Raw genomic sequence first — 13,711 nt, forward strand, 5'->3', positions numbered from 1 at the left:
GGCAAATCACAGAAAATTACTTTAGAATGAAACAGAATTGTGTTTAAGCCCAGAAGCTTTCCAGTACAGCTCTTTGGATTATAGAAGCCATATAAATGTTAGGTTTGAATTTGTAGTGTAAATTAAATGGCAAACTTTAAAAGATTTAAAGTTGAATTATTTGTGAATATACAAAATGTTTTGCTTAATATAACATTACATGCTTACTAGTTTTAAAATGTTTTTGTATTCCTTAAAGGGCGATTACTGAGAGCCAATCAGATAAGTTTCAATTGGGACAGGCTTGCTAGCTGGATCAACCTTACTGAGCAGTGGCCGTACCGAACCTCGTGGCTCATATTATATTTGGAAGAGACTGAGGGTGTTCCAGATCAAATGACATTAAAAACCATCTATGAAAGGTACTCTTTCTGACCTCTATATCTTTATCTTGGATTAAGTTGACTTTTCAGAAGAAAATTAATGCATATAAATGAAAATGAATACAAAATAATATGTGTAAAATCTATAGTTCTGGATTCAACTAATTATTCTCATTAATTCTTTTACAATTTCAGAGTTGTACTGGCACAGGTACATATCCCATCATGTAAAATTTACAACTTTGTTTGGATATAGTCTTCCTTTCTCAGTGTAACCTATATGATTAAAAAAAGTTTAATGTTAGCTTTATGTATTTATATACACAAAATGCAAACCTTAAAAACATTATTCATTCTCATTTTATTTTTTGTCCTAAGTGTCTTCATAGAACATTAAGGAGGTTACATTTTCCAAATCATTAGTGCAGAGAGTCTTACAGCTTTGTGTCTGGGGGATTTAGGGAACTGTGAATACTGGCTGGAGAAAATTCTTTGCATTAAACAATAAAGGAACTTTATAGTCAGACGTTTGAAGTATTTTAAAGTCAACTTCTGATAAAGGGTTTTTTGTCTGGAAACAGATTAAGGCTCAGTGAAGTGTCAAGTATGTCACGTTTTAAGAGTTACCACTTTTTCTTGTCAAATTCACAAAACAAAATTATCCTTTTTGTTTACCAGAAACTTAATACCTTTGAAGTTTTCAGTTACAACTCTAAATAAAAATATTAAATCTAGCAAACCGTTCAATGTAGACTTCATGTATTAAAACTTTAAAGATTCCAAATAATTTCTCTTACAGTATCGTCAGCATGTGGTTTTCATTATTTTCCAGTCCCCATTTTTCACGTACATATTTTATCTAATATTTTCTAGGTAAATAACTGATTTTAGAATATACAGGATGGTTGTAGGATTTGTCTGCAGACTTGAGCTCTTGTGGGTTTTGCTGTTTGATTTATGATAAGTTAAATGAGTTTAAGCTATGTGGGCTGCACCAAGTAGGTGTTCCGGTAGATGGCAGTGACTCACAACTGCCATGGCCTGCAGCGCAGTGTCACCGAGCTGGCTCTGCTCTTTGATGTTTTAGAAATCTTCTTTTTATTATGAGATACATGATTGGTTTTTCCCTTGGTTGGGTAATAAAATACTCTTTTATATCATGAGTAAGCATTTGCATCAGAACACAGGTGCTGTATAATAATGAGTCTGCTCGATGAGCACAGTTTTGGGGTTTGGTACAGAATAGGGCTCATATCAGCCCCTGGGGAGCACACGCAGAGCCTGGATCTTGGTTTCTGAGTCCCGGGACTCCTTGGAGCAACGGCTGATTCCAGGTGTAAGGCAGGGAAAGCTCAAGGGGAGCCTGCTAAACTAATTTATCAGCAGGGGATTGCTGCGTCAGAAATCAAGGAAGGATGTGTTCACTTACAGTGGGGTCTGCAGGACTTACAGAGGGCACAGGACTTAGCTTGACAGAGCGCCTTTCAAATTTGGGGGCCCATTTGAGAATCACAAAGAGGAATGATAGTAACGGTTTGTAACATACCAGGAAAAAAATCGACAAGTCCATAGTATTACTTAGAAGAGGAAAAAAAAAGGAATAATTGGTTGTTTTTAAATCATAGGAAATGCCAGCTCATGTGTAGAAAGGATGAATGACATAGAAAAATTATCATTTTTAATCCCCAGTATAATAATTGATTCAAGCAAGGATCATCGGTGGTTGCCAGAATCACTGGGAGAAAGTTGTAGGGGAACAGGAGGTGCACATGGCTTCAAAAGATCACTCCCCAGGTTAGGTATGATTGCAGAGAAGAAATGCCCTTGCAGTGGAGAGATCTGGCCATCACTACAGTTTTAATCAAGCAGTCAAGCCTGACACTGTTACTGGGATGCACGGCATCAGATGCCTCTGGATGAAATGCAGTAGAAGGTACCACGTCACCTATGTGGTGGTGTTGCCAGCCGTGTTTTACTGTGATTCTAATTAGGAAACAGCCAGATGAGTCCAGAATGGAGGACATTCTATGAGACAACTGGCTTGGATTCCATATTGGCCACTGGGGGAGACTAAAGAAACCCGACAGCCAAAATGCAGTGTGTGATTGGAATCTGTGTCAGTAGAGAAATAGAGCGTTGAAGGGCATTTGGCAGGCATTTGGCAGGCATTTGGGGAGTTTGAGCTTTTGAATTAATGTTAATTTCCTCAGGTATGGTAGTGGTGTTTTGGGGAGATTCATGTTGAAGTATTTAGATGTGAAATACACTTTTAGATGGTTTGGCAAAAGAAAGTATATGTGTGTGTATAGATATGCGTATGTGTATATCTGTGTATAGCGTATGTGTTATGTGAGTGTGTTTACATGTACATATACGTGTATGGGGGAGGGGTAGATAGGTGTATCGAGATGTATGTGTGTTAACAGTTTGTGAGACGAGGTGAGGTGCATTTGGGTGTTAATTGTCCTGTTCTTTCAACTTTTCTGTGAGTTAAAAATTTTTAAGCAGCGGAAGAGACACAGTAAATAATTAAAATATAAATGCTGTGATTTCAGCAAGTGAAAAGAGGCAGGGATACAAATATGAAGTACCTGGGTCTTAGTAAAATCTTCCTCTTCCCATTCCTTTCGTTCTCCATAATGATGGTTCAGTAAATATTTGTTGCTTTGTTAACATTTTTATTTGAGGACAGAGTTTAAATTAAATGAATCTGAGAGCTGTGCTCCTTAGGGCACTCGTGAGTTTTCAGTAACCTTTATACACGTGCCACATGTAATTGGGAATCATTACGTGTATATATATATGTATATATATATATATATATACATATATATATACATACATAGCTTTGTTGAAAGCTTTAAAAAATACCCTACTATTGTGTTATTTTTAAAATTTTATTTTGTTATTTTATTTTTTGGGGGGAGAGGAAATTAGATTTTTATTAATTTTTTAATGGAGATACTGGGGATTGAACCCAGAACCTTCTGCATTCTAGGCATGCACTCTAGTGCTGAGCTATACCCTTCCCAGCTACCATTTTGTTTCGTGGTAGCAGGATGAATCCCAGACCACACTTGACTGATTGATTGATTGATTCTAATGGCAGAACAGCCAGTACCTCTAAAAGGTATGGAACAAGTGGATGCAGAGGGTGCCGTGTTCACTCGTGTTTTGAGAGCCGCAATATACGAACACCACGAAGTCCAGGTGGCCAGTTCAGGTCCTATAGGAAGGAAGAGGCACAGTCCATCAATGAAAAGTGTGATTGGAGTCTGCACCTCTTGGGTTAGTGAGTTACTCAGTGAAATCATACGTATTTTAAAAAACTTTAAAAAAAATCCACAGTGTCTGATTTCTTTGCAGATAATTTATTTCTTCTGTATGTTGTTAAGCTATATAGAGAATTTTGAGCGTGTTTGTATGAGACTAAGCTTTTAACTCACTGGCAGTACTTTAAGTTAGAAAGTAATGGCTTTGGAGTTTTCCGTTTAAGTTTTTTGCTGGGATAGTGGCAGAAAGACAGAGGATTCAAGAAGGATGAGAGTAATTCAGTATCGTTTTAGATATCATTTGAATATAACCTGTCTTCCTGAAATCTTGCCTCTTCTTTTCTGAAAGAAACCAAGATGAGTAGGTGTAGAGACCTGATGGTTTCCCTTGATTTTTGTTTCTCCATTCGAGTTAACTTTCTCCATTTAAGGTGTATTCAGTGTGAGTTTTTGCAGTGGGTCAGAGCTTATATTGTTGTCCTTCGTGCTTTTATGTGTTCCAGGGCCTGGCCGAGGAACACAGAGGGACAAGTATAAAAAGCATCTTATGCCCCGAAGGAACTTATGTATTTTTTAATTAAGATTTTTTTTCTACTTGAAAATACTTTCAAACCTACGAAAAGATTGCAAGAACAAAAATAGTCCAAAGAACACCTTATAACCTTGATTCAGTTCCGCTTATTATGAAGGTTTTACTTTTGAGTGCTTTATTATTTGCACTCTCACTGCCTCCTGTGTCCTCCTCTCTCCTTCTTTCTCTCTCTCTCCACACACACGTGCACACACACACACACAAACACACACACGCACGCACACACACACGTTGTTTTCTAACAGCTTATCTTTTGTCCCTAAATACTTGAGTGTTGGGGAACTTATATTCTGTTTGGAGGTAAAACATACATATTTGAAACAACTGGAAGAAAATTAAAATGGGATGGCTTAAACAATTTAGCCGATTAACAAGTTTTATCAGTATCAGACTAAAACATTGATTTCTAGATGATAGAAAACTTTTCAGGCTAGAACTACTCTTCTACTATTCTGAGACAGTTACTTGGCCTCTTAAAACTTGCACCCGAACTTCCAGCATTTGAATCTCAAACTTATATGACTAGTTGTTCAAGGAGCTTTTCAGAAGTTTACATTTTTGGTTAATTAGAATGTATCTTACAGACAAAAGAGATTATGTCACTTAGAGTTTAAAGATAATTTTTCACCCTGTTTATGAGATAGAACATTTGCTGGAGAAATGTTTTTGAGGGGGGTATTTTAAATCATATAATAAAAATAGCTTGAGTGAATTTTTATAGAGGAAGTGCTTAATTCTGTTCAAATAAATATAGAATGTTATGTACTAGAGTTACACTGAGGTAATGAGAACTTTGTTTTGCCCTTGATCTATTGTTTTAGACTTAAGCCCTTGGTGGGCCTGCCAAGTATGATTCAGGGTGATCTTGAGATGCCTTTTTTCCCCCCCAAATAAATATAACCTATATGCCTGCAAATACTTAACAAAGACTATCTTATAGCCAGTTGAAGGAAGAGAAAAAAGACAATGTAGTAAGAATCTTTGAGAATTCATTAAGGAATTGACTTAAAATAATTTAAGATGATTTCGAATGAAAAACTAGAGGAAGACAATTTGACCAACATAGTGAAAAATCATATATTTGAATATGTTAGGATAATTTAAATGACTGTGTCCAGCTAACTATAGTTGAGTTCTTTGGTGCTATTGCTTGTCATTTGAATAATAAAAAGTTTTATTTACAGCAGACAAAAAGCAGCAGTATATAATTGATACTCATTTATTTTATTAAAGAAATCTGATTTGGTAAAAACAATCAGAAAATAGTATTTTTAACGCTAGTAGTAAAATTTTTTTAATCTATAAAAAGCCTCATTTATTTTTATAGCAATTTGATGACACATCTGCTTGCTTTATTCAGCTGAAAAAGAAAATGTTGGTTCTTGGTGTTTGGTAAAATTGCTTTGTTAAATTATTTTCTAAATTGTTCAACTTTTAACAAATGACATTTGATACTAACACTGGAAAGCAATTTTGGCTAATTAAGTAGATCCCTCTATAAACCATTGGAACATTAAGATGACATACTGTTCATTCAAGATTATTTTAATTGGTACAATTATTGTAATTTTCTTGCAATTATGTGTTGAGCTAAAAGCTTTTGTCTTGATCATTTGAGGGTTTTTTTGTTAACATACATTTAGTAAGAAGAAAGAGAGTAAAATAAAAACTGTAGATAAAGATTTTCTGTCTACTTGTATTACAGAGTTTTAGACACCACTGAGATATTTTAGTACAGAACTTTATTTCTCTATTTTTCAGTAAGCATTTTAGGCAATAATAGAGGTTTTTAAAAGATCAAGTTAAAAGTTTTAATGAAGATAATATTTCAAATTTCTGTTTTGACACTGCTCAAGCAATCTTTTACTCAGGATGATACAGTCAGAATAGTTTTGTGATAAGGATAATGTCATACTTTGTTTTGATTTTTTAAAACAATTGAATAAGTCTTGAGAGAGTCTCAGAATGGTAGTCATTTTCCATTTCACTGAAATAGCCAATTGCAGAATATACACTATAGACATCTAATTTATAACATCCTAAATTTAATATCTGTAAATTATTCAAGTAGTAGTACTTCTTAATTAAGACATTTTTCATAATAAAACGTCATCTATTTCTTCCTGATATTCAGCCCAAGTTTTCGTAAGCCTTATTTGATGACTTCTGGTTATCTCCTGCCTCTTAGCTTTCACTGACCGCCATCTGCTTTCCTTCAGGTTTTGGGTGATTATCCGTCCCCCTTCCCACCCCATCTTGTGGCCCAGATCATGTGTAGGTGTGTTTCTTGTGCACTGGACTTAAGTTATGAATTGGAATAGCATAAAAATTGGATGCTAGTTAGTTTAGATTTGCAAAGAAGTTGTCTTAACTCCTCTGTAGTTCAAAGTACATCCTTTGTACTGATGATTTTTTTCTTAATTTAGGTTTTAAGATAGTATACATATTTATTCCAAATGCTGGTTCGTGCCTGCTGTTTTAGGACTTTTTATAGATAGTTTAGAATCTTAACGACATTCCATGCCTTCTTGGTATTTTTTTTTAAACTTTTTTTTTTACTGGGTTATAGTCATTTCACAATGTTGTGTCAAATTCCAGTGGAGAGCACAATTTTTCAGTTTTACATGAATGTACATATATTCATTGTCACATTTTTTTTCGCTATGAGCTACCACAAGATCTTGTATATATTTCCCTGTGCTATACAGTATAATCTTGTTTATCTGCTCTACATTTTGAAATCCCAGTCTGTCCCTTCCCACCCCCCCCCATGTCTTCTTGGTATTGATGTGACTTCTCTGTGGGTGTGGGCGTTGTCACTGATCCACAATGATCACATTACTGTCTTGTGTGTAATTATCGTTTCCATCACTACTCCCCAAACACACCTGCCCTTAATGTATGCATATAATATAAATACTTTATTAAGGGGTTCAGTACTTTATTAATATCTTTATCTTTTTTGAAAATACTCTGATTGAATTCTTTGTAAGATCGTGAAATATTTCCCCATATAGGAGAGGAAACTAAGCAGGTATGTGTTGGACAAAAAGAAAATATAATCTAAAATAGAAATCACATTTTGACTGGATAAAATAAATGATATATTTGCCAGGTTATGTGAAGATTAAGCTTTCAAAGACGCCTGTAAACAGATGTAATGTTGACGAATATGCATTTCTTATTGTGCATTGTGTATTTTGATCCATTGTCTTTGTGGAAAATAATTGGAAAATTCAGGTTCCTGAAGATAAATAAAGGTGAAGGGCAGAACTGTTTAGTCTATTTCGGTATACCTGCAAATCACACCTACTTTTGTTGTTTGGAGACAAAAAAAATGAAATGGGATAACCTAGATATATTTGATTTTGAGTTTATCTATTTAGATATTTTGCTACTTGTTTGTTTTATTGTTGCTGCCAGAGTCATAGCAACACCCAAAGGTGTGAGAGAAATTCATGGGAGAAAGCTTAGAGTTTTTTCATTTATTCAGAAAACAGTTACTGAGCGCTCACGATGGACCAGGCGCCACTGGAGGAGCTTGGGTACGTGAACAAAGCAGACATAGATCCTACGCCGGGGGGCTGACTCCAGCAGGGAGGTGTGGGTGATGAACAGTGTCTGTGATGCACACGTCCGCAGCTTGTTCAAAGGTGACACGAGCTATGGGAAAATAAAACAGAACAGAGTCTGGGGACGAGGAGTGTGCAGGACCCACATCACGCAGGAGGCTCAGGAGAGGCCTCCTTGAGGGGGGAAGTGCCGAGCAAAGGCTTGAGGGAGGAGAGAGAATTAGCCAAGGAGGATTCTGGGGAAGCATTTCTAGGCAGCAGGACCCGTTTGGACACAGGCCCTGGGGCCAGCGGGTGCCTGGAGTGTTTGGGGAACAGCAGCAAGGAGGGGTCCGGGGTGGCCAGAAGGGGTTCCGCGGCGGGGAGGGGTGGGAGGTGAGGTCAGGGAGGCCGGGGGGTGGGCCCCGGACAGCTTTAGGAGGACCATTGAGAGGACTTCGGCTTCTGCCCTGAGTAAGGTGGTGATCCGCTGCGTCTGCTCTCAGGTGCCTCTTGGTCATGTCTGTGCAGCTTGGCCCGAGTTCGGGATCCCCGCTGACCTAAGGGCGTGTATTTTGAGAGTCCTGTGCTGGGAAGAGGGTAGGAATGAAACTGGGTAGAAAAATCAGGGTAAATGAGAAGTTGTGGTGAAAGTAGATGGTGACCCCTCGGTCAAGATGAACTGGAGTGGTGGAGCGTGGCACATAGTGACCCTGCCTGGACGTGGGAAAGCGGGGTGGGAGGGTCGCCTGCAGCCTTGCTGCAGCGTCTGACAGAAACCAAGTAGTTATTCTCAACATCCGCCAGGGTTTATGTGACTCCTCTCCCTGCATGTCTCTCCTGTTGGGATAGTTTCATGTTTCTTACCATCATTTGATTCCTTATTTTCTAATAAAATGATGGATTTATAAGCTTACATTTTGGATCATTTTTCCAATTGCATTTTTTTCCTTTGGACTTCCCAGCTGCATGGCCTGTTCCCCCCCCGCCCCCAATTTCAACCCCTGCTTGAGAGGGAGTAAAAAGTGGGTTCCACGGAATGAAGAACTGACAGGTACAGAGAGAGCAACCAGAGGCTTGCTTGTAGAGAAATACTGAATTTGATTTACGGGACGTGCAAGATGAGAACGATGGTCATGCATTCCAGGTTGGGCTCCAGGATGATGAAAAATACTTGGTCAGAATTCTCTCTACAGGAATCAGGTTTACCTGCAGATCCCAACAGCCTTAGTGTGGCTTTCCAGCCCCTTCTCTTGCCTCCTCCCTCTTGCCTTTTCCCTTTCCACCCTATGTCTCTGCCCCATCCTCCCCTCTCCCACCTTAGTCTCCTGATCTCACCTTAATTGTCACTGCGTCAGGAAGCTTCTTCTAACCAGCCCCACCCCAGCCTCCAGGGTGTTATTAGATGCGTTCATTGTGGACTGGTATGTTACTTCATGACACTTCCCAAAGTTACACTTCCCTTTTATAAAGATGTGCATTGCAATTTCTTTAGTATTTGTTTCCTGAACTAGACCGTTAACTCTACGAAATGTAACTTCCTTAAACCTTGCTGAATGCCTTGCCTCTAGACATTCTTGGCATGGAGTAGGCAGTAGTGGGTATTTCTGAAAGAATAAAGAAATATGATGATGACGTTTGCATTGAGGAAAGCATGGTTTGGGGGGGAAGTGGTAAGTGGAGAGCTGCATTTAATCTTTTCTTTTTTTTAATTGAAGTATAGTCAGTTACAACGTGTCAATTTCTGGTATAAAGTACAATGTCCCAGTCATGCATATACATACATATATTTGTTTTCCTATTTATTTATTTTGGAATTTGGGGGGGGGTAATTTGGTTTCTTTCTTTACTTATAGAGGAGGTACTGGGGATTGAACCCAGGACCTTGTGCATGCTAAGCACGTGCTCTACCACTGAGCTGTGCCCACTTTATCTTGAGAAGAATACTATCCACACAGACGCTTCCTTCTTTGGTTCTAAACGTAGTTAAACATTCGTTGTTATTATGCCCGTAGGTCCCTGGGTAAGGCACATAGTAAGACACAAAGATTGAATGGTGATTACATATTTCAAGTAACACCTAGTAGTTTCTGCCTTTTGTCAGGTGATAGTAAAATCAAAGCGATGTTTTTGTAGGCGTTTCCCTATAACTTTGAGTTCAGCTGCGTTTCTAAGGTTTCTCACTTATACAGTCATTTTATGAATGCCGTGGTTTGGAGTTGCGTCTAATCGGCCCACTTTTAGACAGGTCCCTCCCACTTTAGTTTCTAGTCATTAGCAGTGTTGTTTCAAAAGGCTCTGGGGCTTAACTGAACTCCATTTTTATTATGCTAAACATTTTGATTATATTCATTCATTAAGCAAATGTAGAGTCTATTATGCGCTGAGCACATGCTAATACAAGCATTAGCTAGTATTACTCCAGCCCTTGATCTGTGCCACACATTGGACTTACCTAGGTTATTTCACTTAACACTCACCACTCGGGAGGCAGAGAGTGGGAGTTACCTAAGATCACACAGCTGTGGCTGTTGGAGCCGCCCCAGGCCTGCTTCTGGAAGCCAGGAGGCAGTCTGCAACTACAGAGCTAGACTGTGGGTCTGAGATGTTAGAAATGCAGAGCTAAAGTGATTTGACTTTTATTTTCAGATATATTTTATTCATTTTCAAATGAATATTTTGAATCATTTATTATGTATCAATGGGAGTTTTATAGCAGATAGCAATTTTTCCAGAGGATGGAATTTATCTTTTCATTAAAAAAAAATGCAGACTTATTACCAGCTTATGTGAAACCCCAGATCAATGCTTTTTTTAGTTCTAATTGTGTCTACTAACTGCAGTAGGTTTTGTAGGGAAAACTTGAAAAAATCATTTGTGATATTTAGCACTTTAACAGCTGGTGCATCTGTGTGTTTAAGCTTTTATACCATTTTTATTATACTAAGTGGCTGTAATTTTTTTCTTGATAGCTTTTTCAATAGCTTTTCTTTTGCTTTCAATAGGATAAAATTGATTTTTAAAATATTTTCTCATTTCAACTTAAAATGCCATATTCAGTATTTTATACTAATAAACAAAGAAAGAATTTTAAATGTTCCAAAGTTGTGTGTTTCTAACTTCAGCATGAAAGACTCAGATATATTAACCAAGGCAATTTGAAAACAGTATTAGCAAAATCAGTTTTTCTAAAATGTATTTTAGTATCTAAAACAAAAATTATTATTACCTATGTAGGTTTACAGTTTATTTTATAATACAGTAAGAGTATTATGAATATTTACATTAAAAAACCAAATATGATAAATGAATCATTCAAATTTGCCAAAAAATTAAACATGCTACATTAAAGATCAGGTAGAGATCAGTTTTTCCCCTGAAATTATTTTTTTGACAGAGGTTTGTGATTTCAGAATTTCAAATTAAATGTTTTAAGACTTCAAAATATGAGAATAAACAAAAGTAATGTGTAATACAAACGCCAGCTAATTGAAATGCCAAGAGATGGTGAGAGGATGTAAAACCGCTAAGTGGCTTCTGCTTGCAGTGCCCGAGAAGTCCACAAGGGGGGAGTATTTCACCAGAAGCATTGTTAGCGCGGTCCGCCAAGAAATAAGAGCAAATGCATTTTGCTTTCCCTTTTCCGTGGCAGAAAAACAAGGAAAACACTGAGTTTAGGATTGTTTTAAACTCTAACGTTCAGCTTTCATCCCTATTTTTTAAAGAGTGGCTTCACAAGACATTTATAAGCACAGAAAATCATGATCATAAACGAATGAATGGTTATCTGATTGTATGTATAGTTTTTATTAGATTTAGTGTAGTACTTTTTTCTCCTAAAGTTCTTTTAAATTAACTGTTAAGAAAAACATAGATATGAAGGGAGAGGATTTTTTTTTAAATTGATCTCCTTACAAAATTTATGTTTATATCTATGTTTTTATTTTAAAATACTTAAGTCCTACACATCGTAGATCTTGGGTTCTGTGCTGATTCAACATTAAACCTGTAAGTTAATTTGTATAGTAAAAGTTTTGCTTTAATCTTAGGCATATTTATAGTCAGACTTTGAGTTCAGAGCCTCCATTCTCTGCTTGTTACTCAGTTTTATTGCAAAACATTTTCTTCCTTTGTATGATTAGTGCAACACTTCTTGAGATTTCTTAAAGCCAATGTGAACATCTCACCACTTGCTAAAACTTCACTGCGTTGCTTGTGTTCCTCAAACAGCTACGAAATTTGGATTTTTTATACTTTTGCTGGAATATTTTAAAATATCACAGTATAAACTCTTGATGTAGAACACTGGGCTTTGCTTTTTGATGAGAGATACTATTTTCATATCAAGTCTCTTGTAAATATTTTGCCTGTCTCATTAGCCTCTTAACTTTTCTCTGTTACTGTGGCTTGAAATTCGTCATCTGAATTGCTGTTGTCTGCTCACTTTCATAGGAATAAGGGGGGTAGGCATCATGCTGTAAAACACTGTTTTTCAGGCTCCCCCCAGTTGAAACCTTTTTGCAAATTCAATCTTATGCAGAATCCCCATAAATAAAGCAGAATGAGTGCAATTAATTGACTCAAATTATAACATTTCCTGATAAATTCAGTTAGGAAAATAAGCTGTTCTGAAGAATATTAAAATTGCGGTACGTGGATGATTGTTGAAGTCTTACATTAGTTTAAACCTCTGTTTTTTCTGCACTTGGTTATAGTAATGTAGAATCAAGGAAATTCTAAATCGTAAGCAGATGCAAATGTTAACCATTTTTTAAACTCGCCTTGCAATGGCAGGATATTTTCAGTGAATCTGATCCAGAAACTTCAAAGTTTAATTGAGAACTTTGCTTTTTAGGTGAATCACCAATATAATCTCACAGTTGCTCACATTTTTTTTTTTTATAGCAGTTGAAGTGTTGGGTGCTGCTCCTTGAACTCAGTCCTGGCACCCAGCTCCAGTCCTGAGTTGCTATGGCGATGTTCTGACTGGCTGCTGGTCTCTGTGCGCAGCACGTAGGGTGGAGCAGTGCACTTGCTTGCATAATTTTGTGAACAGAGAAGTGCTGATCTGGATTTTTTTAAAAGGAAGGAATTTAAATATATACATGAAGATGGAGGAAACGCTTTATTTCAGTCTGTTTTCTTTTTAACAAGTTCTTTGCTCCATTGAGTGTTGTTTTGCACTCAGCACAGCTTCTGCATATGGACAGTTTTAGCTTTTAATTCCTTTATTACTTTTGTTACTTTAGCTGTAGCAAGGAAAGACACTTGCTGACCCCTAGGCTAATGTTCTCTCCAACGTAATATGAAAGGTGACTCATGGAATCATTTTCAAGGTGCTTTTTATAAGAATCTTAGGGGTGATTAAAACTTATGGGACGCAGCAAAGTCAGCACTCAGGAAAATTTATAGCTGTAAATACTTATATTAAAAAAGGAAAAAAATCTTAAATTAATAATGTGACTTTATACCTTGAGGAACCAGAAAAAGAGGAACAAATTAAAAAAATGTCAAAGCTAGTGGAAAGAAATGAAGTGGAAATTAGAGTGGAAATAAGTAAAATAGAAAAATAAGTGAGAATCGATGACACCAAAAGTTGTTTCTTTGCAAAGATCAACAAAATTGACAAACCTTTCGCAGACTGACAGAGGAAAAAAAAAGACACAAATAACTAAAATCAGTAAATGTGGATATTACCACCAATCTTACAGAAATAAAAACGATTGCAGGAGAGTACTCTAAAGGATGCACAAAAGGCATCTGACAAAATGCAGCATCCTTTTATAGTTAAAAACAGGCAGAAAACTGGGAGGAGATGGGAACTTACTCAACATGGTAAAAGGGCATTTACGGAAGAACCCACAGCTAACATTCTCGATGGTGAAAGACAGCAAGCTTCCTCTCTAAAGACAGGAGCAAGACGAGGATGCCTGC

General features: G+C 37.0%; 1 protein-coding gene across 7 annotated transcripts in view; it reads left to right on the forward strand.

Moving 5' to 3' along the window:
• KIDINS220 (kinase D interacting substrate 220) overlaps positions 1-13,711 on the forward strand; it is an 88,328-nt gene that overhangs the window by 47,290 nt on the left and 27,327 nt on the right. For all 7 annotated transcript variants that reach the window (XM_031466516.2, XM_031466519.2, XM_031466520.2 and 4 more), the window contains exon 22: positions 239-401. In XM_031466516.2, the coding sequence (XP_031322376.1) occupies positions 239-401 (163 nt within the window). The remainder of the gene's footprint in view (positions 1-238; positions 402-13,711) is intronic.

This window comes from Camelus dromedarius, chromosome 15, assembly GCF_036321535.1.
Source record: "Camelus dromedarius isolate mCamDro1 chromosome 15, mCamDro1.pat, whole genome shotgun sequence".
NCBI classification, from domain to species: Eukaryota; Metazoa; Chordata; class Mammalia; order Artiodactyla; family Camelidae; genus Camelus; species Camelus dromedarius.